The 13,844-nt window shown below is 36.5% G+C and overlaps 2 protein-coding genes and 1 long non-coding RNA gene across 3 annotated transcripts in view; 2 read left to right on the top strand and 1 right to left on the bottom strand.

The window, feature by feature from the left end:
- Positions 1–13,844, bottom strand: part of Yip1d1 (Yip1 domain-containing 1) — a 106,815-nt gene that overhangs the window by 63,408 nt on the left and 29,563 nt on the right. The window lies entirely within an intron of this gene.
- On the top strand, positions 1,992–4,504 carry kek1 (kekkon 1). The gene has a single exon (XM_968133.4). The coding sequence runs from the start codon at positions 2,166–2,168 to the stop codon at positions 3,981–3,983; it is 1,818 nt and encodes a 605-aa protein (XP_973226.1). The 5' UTR covers positions 1,992–2,165; the 3' UTR covers positions 3,984–4,504.
- On the top strand, positions 7,378–11,725 carry LOC135267126 (uncharacterized). The gene is made up of 2 exons (XR_010335415.1): positions 7,378–7,771; positions 8,250–11,725. It is a non-coding gene; the product is annotated as an uncharacterized LOC135267126 (long non-coding RNA).

The following is a 13,844-nucleotide window of genomic DNA, read 5'->3' as shown; positions in this document are numbered from 1 at the left end:
GATGGCTTTTTTATTGGATGTGCCGTTGGGTTAGTTAGTAAATAACAACTCCGGCCCTCTAATGGTGCGGTTGAAAAGATGAATGAGTTGAAACATTGCGAGAAGGAGAAAAGGTAAATAATTAACTCGAATGGCGGTCGTCGAGGGTCTTTTATAAATTCTCTTTGCATCGGCCTCCGGAAGCACAGGTAAAATACCTTCTGGTTCGGGTTTGTTTGCCCGACCCGAATTGTATTATACTACCAACACTTTTGGAATCGTTGCAACGGAAAAAATCGAAACGTATTAAAACCGAAATCCAGTTTTGCTTCATAAATAATTCCGCACTGTTATCAGCCGAGTTCACAAGAGGGATCCTCCTGAAACGGATGTATTGTACACCACTTGTTTTATAAAATAAGAGAGAAAAACGGCATTCTCGCTTTATGAGATAAGCGCATGCCACAGAAAAGCTAAAAACACGGGTCAGGGAAGCAGATGCTAGAAGGTCGGCATTTGCAGCGTCTGGACACAACGTTGATGCGCCTCGTTTCACACAAATGTGAACCCACCCACCCTATTTTGCAATATATAGCACAGATTCAACCACATTTTTTAAACTATATTGAAACCTCAGAAATTAATAAACCACCACCAAGGAAACACACACACACTCCAAATTGCTCCATTATTAAAGCCATCAGTGCGTACATAACGCGACTTCACATTTCAGAGCCCTGATTACCGAACTGGCAGAATCTTCAAATGTACTTTAGAATAAATGCTCACAGTTCAATCAACTGACGTTTTAAACTTAATTAAGAAAAAAGCTTAAACAATTTTCATAATTACTTCGCTATGCTTGTGATTATACCATTCCCACCGACAAGTTTTGATTTAATTTTCTTTTAATTGTATCGAATTAACCTTGTGAAAACTACGATGAATGAACCAACACCTACAAGAATGCTTTCTGATCATTAGAATAGCGTCAAGTTTACAATGTTGTCATTCCACCGTGAAGATTTCCGTTTCCTTTTAAACACAGATAAATACCTTCGCGTATGATGCAGGCCCGGCCTGGCCCACAAACCTGTTTTCAAACAATGAGCCCAAAACTTTTAGAGAAAACCCCTCGATATCCTTATTCACTGCATTTCGTACACCACCACAAACAAAACCAATACCCAATTGTGGCTGGAAGAAGTGTGTAATTTTATTTCAGTTTTCTCGAAAATAAAAAAATGTTGAACAAAGTTTTTACTGACAACATTGTCAATTAATTAATAATGTGTATTATTTTGTATCAATGCATTTGTAACTGAAAAAAGCCATTCATGCCAATAAACCGTTTATAAAGCGATTGTTTGGGTGAAAATATTTAGTTGGGAAATTTTGTTTTGATTATTTATTAATTCCTTTATGAAGCACACATAGCTATTGACCATAAAAATAATTTGTAGGATATTGCCTAATAAAACAGTGAAATGAATGTTTTTTTCATTAAGATCTTAAATATAGGTAAGTTAGGTATAATCAGTTATAAGATAAGAACTTTCTGCACGAAATAATCTAATACAATTAAGCTAAAAATAGCTCATCTATAATAATAGTAATTCTCTTGAGAAATAACAACCCGCAAGTTCGTTGCATATTTATCCCTCGGAAGAAAAACGCTCGGCTCAAGTTTTACGAAGTTATAAATTTTTAAAATCCGGCTCTGTCTGCGCCGACTAAATAGCCAAATACCTCGGCACAACAAAGACCTGTTCGGTGTCCGGAGAAATAAATTAGTGTGACTGGGCTAGAGCCGACACAACAGAATAAAATCCCTTAACGTATTGAATGGTGTCAAAGCTCTACCTTGAAGCTTTCTAATTGGACGTTTCACGCCAGGTACCGAAATACCGATCCATTCATTCTGGTGGGGTGTAGGCAAAAATAGTTGTAGAAGACGTTATTAATGAGAGCATGTAGTTTGGGCCTAGCAAAAATCAGTACGTTGATGCGGTGGTTACTTGTGAACCAGTGCGCAACGCCGAGATGGTGACGGGGCCCGAGGCGAGACAACGAGGAAGGAGTAGACAGCCCTCTCATTCAGTCATCGTTCGGCGTCCGTGATGTTCGCGCAAAGACCAGTCTTCGTGGGGCTAACCACTTAATCAGTCGTCGGCGCGTCGTGCAACATGGTGTTGGTGGTGGGGCTGGTGACCCTCCTAGTGCTCACCCCGTGCTTAGGGGGCAACTGCCCGTCCCCGTGCACCTGCAAGTGGAAAGGGGGCAAGCAAACAGTGGAGTGCACGGAGCGAGGACTCATCACCATCCCCGAGAGCGTCGATCCGGAGACGCAAGTATTGGATTTGTCCGGAAATAATTTGCAGATCCTGCCCAGAGAGACGTTCGTTCGGTCGGGGCTACTCAACCTCCAGAGAGTGTTTCTAAGACGTTGTCGGATCGGGCAAATCGACGATCTCGCCTTTAGAGGATTGACGAATTTGATCGAGTTGGACTTGTCGCACAATCTACTGACGGCGGTTCCGTCCGGGACGTTCCGGGACGTACCGTTCTTACGCGATTTGGTACTTGCGTACAACCCGATTCAAAAAATAGACAGTCAGGCTTTTAAAACTATCCCGGGACTTATTAAACTCGATTTGTCGAATTGTGAAATACAAGTTATTGCTTCGAAGGCGTTTGAAGGGATTGAAATGTTGGAGTCACTCAAGTTGAACGGAAACCGGCTCTCGGAGTTACGTTTGAGGACTGTGGAGACGCTAAACAGACTCCATGGGATTGAAATGCACGACAATCCCTGGCATTGTGATTGTCGGTTGCGAGCAGTCAAAGAATGGCTCGTTAATAACAATATTCCTTACCCCATCTCGCCGATTTGTTCCGGAGGACCTGAAAGACTCATCGATAAGACGTTTACGGAGCTTCACATCGATGATTTCGCTTGTAAACCTGAAATCCTCCCCGTAAATCGCTACATTGAGGCGACTTCCGGCTCAAACGCGACGATTTTATGCCGAGCGAACGCCATCCCAGTGGCTAACATCAACTGGTATTGGAACGGACGTCCCCTTCTGAACAACTCAGCTTTCAGCTCACACCAAAGAATCCACGTTTTCGAAGAGGGCAAGCAGGAGAAGCGCAGTGTTTTAGTGTTGACAAACGTCCAAGAGATCAATTCGAGTGAATTCTATTGTGTGGCGGAGAACAGGGCTGGGAATGCCGAAGCCAACTTCACCCTCCACGTCTCGATGCGAGCTGCAGGGATCACAACGCTTGGCAGCGGCCAAATCGCCGGTCTCAGTGTCGCTCTCATAATTCTAATAATCTTTATCCTCCTGGTCATTTTCGTGCTGCTTGTCCGCCTCCGCCGCATCCCCTTTTCCGAGAGCAAAACCTCCGGTCAGATTGAAGTCGTAACTGTGGTCAACGGAACGTCCAAAGTGGAGGAACCCTCTCACGAGCATACCAAGCCGACCGAGTTGAATTTCTGCAATCCAGTCCAAAAGCCGCCCCGTTTGAGCGACTCCACGATCCCAGCTTCCTGTTTCGTGTCTCCCTCGTCGGCCTCCGGGAACAACCCTGACCTAATCAACGACACCAAACCGTCGGAGGACCCCGAAGGGTTGGAGAGGCCCGCCAGCGGCGAGTACAGTCGCAACGCTGATTCGCTCTATCCCTCGGGATTATGGGAGACGGACTACTCGCGTCAGGTGAATTTCTACGACGATAAGACGCCCATTATGGACGGGATGAGTGGCGGAGGGTCGCTGGAAGAGTTGGCGTTCAGGGCGCAAGGATATCCGGCTGATTATGGGCTTCCCATCGCTGACAAACAACAAACTTTGCCCACGAATGCGAAAACGCTGAGGGTGTGGCAGAAGGGAGGTGTTCCCGTTTTACCTCCGGTGACGGCACTCAAAAGAGCGCTGACTCACAGCAGAAATTCGCCGGATGAAGGGTATCAAGAAGGCTGCGGGACTGATGTTTAAGTGTGAATTTACCAAAGACTGCGTTCCTAAGACACTGGTTGTACATAATTTAAGTTTTCTGTAACCACAGTGCTGTGAGTACACCGGAAAGGGGATATTTAGATAAGTTTGTATTTCCTTATGTGATAATTGTTTCGTAGCGAAACTTGTAAATATTGTGTATAGACTGTAGATAATGTTGTTTATGGCGTTATGAAATTCATAGACTAAGTATACACGCTCAAAAGACTGACCATTATATTTACCAACTCAAAATTCATTTCTAGATCCCCATTTCATTTATTTTTCTATTTATTGTAAATGTTCATTGTCAGCAGCTATAGCAAAGATTTTTATGTAACATAATAGTGTATTGTTGTTTGCAACAGACGTGTAAATGTTAATATATTACAATGTTATACCCTAAATTAACGGTACCTAATATCAATTAATAATAATAATTCAGTATTCTTAATGTTACCAACATGTATATAAATGTGAAAACGGTGCGTAACTTTTGGTAATAAACAATTTAAAAGAAAGTCATGTTTCATTCCAATTTCTCACACTGTCGATAATATCACTAACCCCAAAGACATCAATTTATCCCAATAGCTATTTTTCAACGGAAACAGGATATAACCACCTCCTCAAACGGGACACAGGATATGAAAATCGTATGTCAAACCCGTGTCCCGTTTCAAGGTATGTAGCGAAACAACACCGAATTCGGATTATCTTCGAAATTAATTAACACTGAAGTGGTGCTATCAGACGACCTTGACTGATTATACTTTGCTCAGTCCAGATGTAAATAATAACAACAGTCGAATTATACCTCTCAACAGTCAATTTTTTTGTCAAATTCAACATTTAAGGCACTGATTACGAAATTTTAATAGTTTAGGTGTTTCAGCTCTAAATTTTTGTAATTAATTTAACAAATTCTAAAATTAGTTGTCGGAATTTTCAAAAATGCAAAAAGAATTTTGAATATAATAAATCTAAAAAAACTGCCATTTTTTCTGAAGGGGTCTAGTGCGGTGTTTTTTGGGGGTAATAAAAATTGAATTATACAACTCAATAACCAAATTTTTTCAAAAATTTAACATTGAAAGCATTGACTACCAAATAAATACTAGTTTAGACGTTTCAGCTCCATTAGCTGTCTCAAAACTATAAAAACGCCAACGTCGCATTTTCTTTCAAAATTGGCTGTTATAAATTATTAGTGCACTTCAAAAAAATAATAGGTGATGTAAGTTATATCTTCAATGAAAGATCTAATAACTTATTAAAAAAAATATTTGGTAAAATGACATGTTAGCAGTTTTATAGTTTTGAAACAGCTAATAGGTGTTTTTAATTAATTTAACAAATTCTGAAATTTAGTTATCGGTACTTTCAAAAAATGCGAAAAGACTTTTGAATCGAGGAAATCTCAAAAATCTGCAACTTTTGTGTAAAGAAGACTAATATAATGATAAAATAAGGTATGTAGCGAAACAACATCGAATGCGGATTATCTCCGAAATTAATTACCAAATTAACACTGAAGTGGCAAACTATTAGATGCCCTTGACTGATTAAGTGATAACACTTAGCGCACTCCAAATGTAAATAATAATAAAGTAAGAAATACTACTCTAGTTGCCTCAGCTCTAGATTTTTTTAAATTAATTTAGCAAAATCTGAAATTAGTTACCGGTATTTAAAAAAAAAACTACAGACTTTCGAATTGCGCAAATCTTAAAAAGAAAGTGCAACTTTTATCTAAAGGGAACTACTGTGGTGAATTTGGAAGTACATAGTTTCTAATAGAATAATTTATGAAAATGTGGTGCTTCATGAGACGCGGAGCGGTAATAAGATCTGTAATGGCCGAGCCGATTAACTTAAACTTCGTATGGCAGATTTGATGAAAATTTTTTAATGGCTAATTAAAGAAGTCTCGCTTTATTGCCACCCAATTAAAACAATCTTTGCGCTTTTGGCTCGGAATCAGACAAGGAATAAATTTGAGAGTTTTTTCAAGACTTGAGTCCTGTTATGATGTGGTGTAAAATTTCAGTTCCAGATGGATTGTTGGGAACAATGAATCGGATACGACAAGTTTCTGCGTCTGGTTACAAAAAGTTGTTTTCAATAGTATTTTTGTTTTATTTGTAAGTAGATCCACTACATTGCGGTTCAACTTCTCGTTTCAATGACATTACAGACGCGCTTGATTTAATCTGCTCATCACTCAGACGGCACTTACCGAAAATAGGCCCGATAAAAATCGAAAATCTTTTAATTTTGAAACACCGTCGGAGTGAAATTATCTATTACCCGCCGTTTGTAGGTCACAGCAAACGTAATCAATACGCGATGTAAAATAGCAATGATTTGAAAATAATTTTCAGCGGCGCGATACCAACCCCTCCTAATAGTGAAAGTCGTTACCTCAACACGATATTATTTCCAGCTAATTTGGTAAATTATCGAAACAAGAAAACATATGCTGGCGGAAGGGTTTCCTTTTTGTTTCGTGAATAGCGCCGAAAAACCCAAACTTTCTTTACAGCTCGAAAATGAATTGCTTTAATTGTTTTAGTACTAAGTGTACCGTAAATTTGATTTGAAACTTTTGCATAACGAGGGTGTAACAAGCCGTCGTGAGTGGCGCACGTGCTACTTCAGAACTTTCAACGACCTGACCAGCAGTTATGTCACCCTAAACGTGATAATAATGATAAATATGTTTTTCGCGCTACTTTGAATTATGCCTTTTTAAGTAGCCGAAAGCGTATAACTGGTTGCCGACAATTGTTCAAACTATTGGTGTTACAACTGTGTCCTAAACAGTGTGAGGAAATTTTATGGGCGAAGGTTATTGCATGGGCGCGCGCTTGCAGTCAGATAAACCTTTAAATCGAAATGTTGTGGAACAGCTTGCATTGTTGATATAAGTTAGGAAAGAGTATTAAAAAATGTTTAGACAAAGAACTTTTTGTTTCAACCCTCGCGAAGGGGCTGAAAAGACGTTTTAGTTAAAAATTTGCAAACACCTAAAATTGGACACATTTTGCGTTTACATACACATATCTTCCTTCTGGATGAAGCTAGAAACTCCGTTTTTTTTGCAAACACATTTTCAATAAATGCAGATTTATACGTAGTTTAACAAGGTTGGGTTTTGATAAAACGAAACCAAAAAACTTACATTTTCTTGTAACGTTGCATAATTGTGTAGTGAAATTTTCGAGATGCGAGAAAGTTTTTTAATTTAAAAGATAGACTCCCACATAATCGAGACGAAATAAAGCTAATACTTGAAATAAATTTTTGGTGCAAGAGTCATTTCGTTATCTGTAAGACTCACCAAGTTATTGCAATTTAAAATTACTGCAAAATGCGCCTGAGGTGAAACCAAGGCTCCGCAATGTGTATTTGGAAGTGAAGTCCGCGAGACTTCACATTCTAATGTACATAAACATTGACGTTGCCATATCGGCTATGTTTACATGTTGGTATGTTACTGCATAGTGAGCTGAAGCGGTAAGAGTGTTCGTGGATTTCCGGATATGCGATGCACTAAGTAACAATCCGACAACGCTGCATTACCAATATTGCCAGTGAACATCCAGTGAAGGATAATGGCGGCCGTTTGTTTACAATAGTGAAGTAGGCGAATTTGAGCGTAATTTGTGGTGAAAGTGAGTTTATAGTGACTAAAAAATATATACTGATTGTAACAGAACAATGCCACGGCAGTGTTTCGTTTGTAAAATAGTTAGTAACACGAGTTTGAATTTATCATTCCACAGGTGAGTACTTGTAGGTCAGTGGTGTAGGTATTTGTTTTATAAAGGGCTATTCAATTTGACAAATTAGTCGTTCTATACAAAATTTGTCTAAAAGCTACAGTTTAACATGTATGGTCCGTTTCAAACCTTTAGCAACAAATATCAATTTTCAGAATTAATTTTCTCTTTGAAATGGTGGGTTTTCTTGTCTCAAAGAAAATGTTTTCCTACAACTCTTTTTGAACAACTGAATAATAAATCATGTAAATATTAAAACATATCTTTAAAACAAAGTTAACGGGTTTGCTTTTCTTACAAACATATATTAATGTATGCGTTTTTTGCAAAGTTTACGAGCTGCTGCATCTTAGTAAGAATAATTTTTTTTTTAGTTTTTTAATGATTAGTAATGCCACTAATATCCATTCTCAAAATTTTTAAACAAAAATATTTAGTTACTGTTACTGAAATAACAATGTACAAAAAAATTTATTTATAGGATACCAGTTGACCCAAGTATTAGAAGAATCTGGTTCTCGAGTGTTGGTTTACCTTTTAATGCTGAGGAAACTGCTCCTAAACACGCGTTAATTTGCGCAAATCATTTTCTAGAGACAGATTTTGAGTATCTGGGCGTCACTAAAAAGAAAGTATTGAAAAAGGGAGCAATTCCAATTGATACCACTGACAAAGATTTAAGTAGTTCTGATTCGACAAGCGTAGAAACGTCAGTAACATCTCCTAAATCACATAAAAGAAGTTACGATGAAGCTGGTCTTTCAACTCTCAAGTCATCTAGCAGCAGCACCCTGACCGCAAGTGAAGCTGAGGACGAACTCCGTAAAGAATCTAATCTCCTTCAACATAAGAATTCAAGTGAATCTTTGGGGGTACGGTCTCTTCCTTCCTCTGGAACATTAACAGCTTCTGAGACTAAACGATTAGTTAGTCAGGAGGTACATAAAGACTCTGATCTTTCTCAACAAAAGGATTCAAGTGAATCCTTGGGGGTACGGTCTCTTCCTTCCTCTTCAACTTTAACAGCTTCTGAGACTGAAAGATTACTTACTAAGCAAGTACGTGTCGTTACGACAAGTGAAACCAAAAAAAGAAGAAGATTTAGTGTGGGATTTCTGAGTAGCTCAGATTTTTCAACACCAAGAAAAGCAAAACGACATTTTCGAATAATGAAAAGTAAATTGCAATGTCAAAATAAAAAAGTTAAAGTGTTGCAACAGTCTGTGCGAAGATTACGGTTACGAGTAAATTCCTTAAAATCGCTTGTAGATGTTTTAAAGGAAAAACGCTTGATTACTGAAAACGCTGAATCTACTATTATGTCATCGTTGCCTTCAACTGCTGCGGATATTTTTAGACGAATGTTGAAAGGGCCTACAAAACAGAAATATACACCAGCGTTAAGATCCTTTGCTCTTACGCTTAGCTTTTATTCACCGAAAGCATACAACTTTGTTCGACAGACTTTTAATCGATCTTTACCGCATCTTAACACTATCTCAAAGTGGTATCAGTCAGTGGATGGATCCCCAGGGTGGACAAAAGAAGCGTTAAATGCTTTAAAAATAAAAACGAAAGATGTCGAATGTAAGAACAATAAAATAGTCTGTAACCTTGTGCTCGACGAAATGTCGATCAGAAAACAAATAGAATGGACTGGAAAAAAATTTACGGGATATGTTGATATTGGTACAAATATTAGTGCTGATACACTTCCAGAAGCAAAAGAAGTTCTGGTTTTTATGCTTGTAAACGTAAATGGGACATGGAAAATACCCATTGGATATTTTCTTATAAATGGTTTATGTGCCAGTGAAAAAGCTTCGCTTGTCAAGTCATGTCTTCAGTTTGTACATGAAAGTGGCGTTACTGTATTATCAGTTACGTTTGATGGAGCCCCAGCGAATTTTCAGATGGTTCAAATTTTGGGAGCAGATTTTGCGGAATTCAATTCACTTAAAACGTCGTTTCAACATCCTATCACAGATGATTTAATTTTCATATTTCCAGATGCTTGTCATATGCTGAAGCTTGTAAGAAATTGTTTGGCAACATATTCATTAATTACTGATGGCGATGGTGGTAAAATTGAATGGAAATTTCTGGAAAAACTTGTTGAGTTACAGTGTGAAGAAGGTTTACATGCCGGGACAAAAATAAGAACTCGTCACATTAAATTCGCAAAAGAAAAAATGAAAGTGAGACTTGCTGCCCAAACCTTGAGCAAGAGTGTGTCTGATGCTTTATTATTTTTAAAAGAAAGCGGGAAAACTGATTTTATAGGTGCAGCTGCAACAGCGAAGTTTATTAAAATTTTTAATGATTTATTTGATATGTTTAACTCAAAAAATAGACTAGCTAAATATTTTTATAAAAAGCCGCTTTCACCTGTTACCAAAAACGAGTTTTTTAGGTATTTAATTGAGATTAAGGAATATATAAAGCAGTTAAAAATAAATAACAGAGCAATTTTAAATTCTGGTCGGAAGACAGGTTTTTTAGGCTTTATGATTTGTATAGAAAGTCTTATCCAGTATTATGAACACTATGTAGAAGAAAAAGGCTTTTTGAAATATATTTCAACCTACAAGCTGTCACAAGACCACTTGGAATTATTTTTTGGGGCTATCCGCAGTAAAGGAGGGTTTAACAATAATCCCACTGCTAGACAATTTGAGGCCGCATATAAACGATTAATTGTCCATCACGAAATTAAAAGTGGCGACACGGGCAACGTCATAAATTTAGATTCAACAACAATTTTAAACTGCAGTAGTAGAGGTGTTACCACAAATGCAAGTGGGGAAGAAAACATTGTTTCATTTGAAGAAGAGTTAAAATATATGGACGAATTTGATTTCCAATCCCAATCTTCGTCTTGGGATTTAACGGATTATGTTTTAGATGTGGTGTCGTATATCTCCGGATTTGTTGTAAAGTCTCTTAACAAATCTGTAACTTGTATGCAGTGTCTGCGGTTGTTGGAAGGTGATAGGACATTTTCTAAACTGCAGCAGCAGAAAGAGTACCGACATCTTTACAGGGCGTCGCAAATGGTAGTCAGCGTTTGCCAAAATGCGGAAAAATATTTCCGATATTTTCACAAAACAACTGGGATTTTTAACAAAAATATTGAAAATTTACCTCAAATCTTAATTGTTAATACTATGCGTAATCTACCGTCGTCGGTCATGGATGTCTTCGGAGATCATTTATATGATGACGATCCTTTGGATAACCACTTCCATAAATTAGTAAAATTAATATTAAAAGGTTATTTTAAATTACGTATTCATCACGAAGCTAGAAAAAGTGTTGATAAAATAGATAGAATAAGAACCAGTCTTAATAAGACAATTCTGTTTAAAAACCAGTAAACAATGCTTGTTTTTTATCTTATTTTCATTGATTTTCTATTAGAAGGTGCTTAAACCTGACTCAGTTAGTAGGGACAATTTTTTACAGGGTATTTTTTAACGGGCCACCGTGGATATCTCATAAATAAACAAAAAAATATACTTACGGATAAGCATCGACGTTTAACGATGGAACATTTAAATCAATTAGTTTTACTTTATTGTAATCGTGAAAATTTATTCTGTTGTTCCCTGTTCTAAATTATTATTATTCTATATTCTAAGTTATTTATTATTTTATTAACATTATTAGCGCATAAAAATCCCATTCTCCTGTCACTTAAACTTCACTGGTTCTTAAGATCATGGAAAACCTATTCTACGATCAAATGATAAATTTCCTAGATCCTCAGCTTATTATTCCGAGTCAACTGCACGGATTTGTGTCTTTTAAGTCAATTGTTTCTAACTTACTATCGATTTTGGGATTTTACAATTTTTTGTTTATTTGCTGGGATACTCGTAATTGCTCGTTTAAAATAACACTCTGTATGTATGGATTATACATGTCTTTTTTACAAGAATAAAATAATTACAGTTTTATGTTTGTTTTCTTTTAACTTCATAAAATTTTTCCCACTAAAATACTCTATGAAGTATGAACCCCTTTTGGCAATTAAATATGCTACGCCACTGCCTTTTGCACCTGCGATGGAGGAAAACATTGTCCCCTCTTGGTCCCGCATTCCCCTCTCCCGGCGTTAATCGGCTTCACAACACGCTACAGTGAAAGTGCTGCGATGCTGTCTCCTCTTTATCTTACCTCCATGGGTGAAACCGAACTGTATTTCCCTCTAAAGCGTGTTCATCACCTTTGATAACATTTTGAGAGCTAAAAATCGTAAATCGTAAATAATTAAAAATTAATTAATGTCACTTATCTATTAATATTATACCTTTACTTTTAACCGCCCTAACTCTCTGTTAATTTTAATAATATCTAAAAAGTTAAAAGAACATTTTTATCTCATGTACTTATTTAAAAAGCATAAAAGTGACCCAGTAGAACTAAATTACGAAATTGTAATTCATTTCAAAGTATTCTTTGGTGTGACATTTATATTTTTTTAATTATTTACCATTTTTAGCCCTTGAAATGTTTTCAACCACACCACGTTTCAAAGGGAAATACGCTGCGATTTCACCTTGAGCACATTTTGCAAATAACTAAATAATCCTTCTTTAAAGCCCTTTTTAAAAAACTATACAAATTGTAACGTTTCTGACGAATCAACCGGTAACATTAATTGTATAAACCCCTAGTAAACTACGCCAATGCACGCGCTATAACGGACCATTTCATCGATAAATATGAACATCGCGAGAGCGCTACGACGAGTCAGTTGATCGGTTGTGGCCTCATGGCCTCCCCATAAAATTTCCTCACACTGGTCCTAAATCAATCTGGCACCATGTGGGACCATTTCAAGAAACTGCCGACAGATGTCGCAAACACCAATGTAAAAATAAGATAGAAAATCCTCATTTAATTTTTTTGTATTTCGTTTTCTTGCATTAAAATGGAGAAACATTGAAATTGTTTTCCTTACTCTAGTACTATTTGAAACAGTGCCACAATTTTCAAAAATCTAGTGGAATTATGCAGAAAAGAAGGAAGAAGGCTGTCTTCCATAGTCGTTTAAACAGAGCCAAAATTGGATAAAATATACAGGGTTATTCAAGTCTCCGTGCTTGATTGACCAGGTAAAAATGGTACACGAAATACATGTTACAAAGCACACGTTCTGATTCTAAATTTGAAAATCAAATCAATTCAAGTAGGTATAATTTAATTATAACCTCATAACAGCTTTTTAATCTGTATCTCATGTTGCACTTTTTACTTGGTCTGGTTTGGAGTCTAAAGTGAATAATCCTGTAATATGAAGTTACTTGCACAACACCTTGCAGCATATATTACCGGCATAATTTGAATAATTGAATTGCTAATTTAGAACGAAACAATTATGCATTCGAAAATTTGGTTTATAATAATTACAAATGAAAAAAACAGTCTGTGTGTTTTAAAAACAATTTAAATATAAATATTTTTTATTTTTAATTTGAATTTTGAATTGGTTTAAAGATAAAAATGAAATCTGTTGCTACCTAATTCAGATACGTAAAAAATGGTTTTGAGATTTATCAGCTAAAATAGATCACACAACAATTAAAAATAAAGACACTCTCCTCTTGAATGATGTTGGGAAACTATCAAAAACTAAATTTAGAAATGATAAAGGTTTAACGAAATTTTGTATTTATAGCCTCCGCACAATTGACACTTGCCCAAATAATAATATAAATAAAATCCATAATTGGAAAAAGCAGCCATAATATTATTGCACAATTTAATTTAAATAACAGTAAACAATTTATTTATAATGGTTTAATTAAAAATTAAACGGAAATAAATGTGTTTGCATTAATTACTGTGATTAAAACATTGATAAAAGTAAAGGTTGACATGGTACCGAAAACGCAATAGGCTTAGTAGATAATACTACACCCTAAATCTGATTTGATTACACGAAGGTTTGTTTGTGGTCAACTTTATTGGCTTATAATGTAATAACGAACCGATAAATTACTCCATAACATGATCGTTTCTTTCTGTGTAATTTTTCTCCCAAATGTGAGAAACAAAAAGCATAAAATTG

The sequence above is a fragment of the Tribolium castaneum genome, chromosome 9, assembly GCF_031307605.1.
Source record: "Tribolium castaneum strain GA2 chromosome 9, icTriCast1.1, whole genome shotgun sequence".
NCBI classification, from domain to species: domain Eukaryota; kingdom Metazoa; phylum Arthropoda; class Insecta; order Coleoptera; family Tenebrionidae; genus Tribolium; species Tribolium castaneum.
The sequence above is the reverse complement of the archived record's forward strand: the minus strand, read 5'-3'. Positions and strand labels throughout refer to the sequence as shown.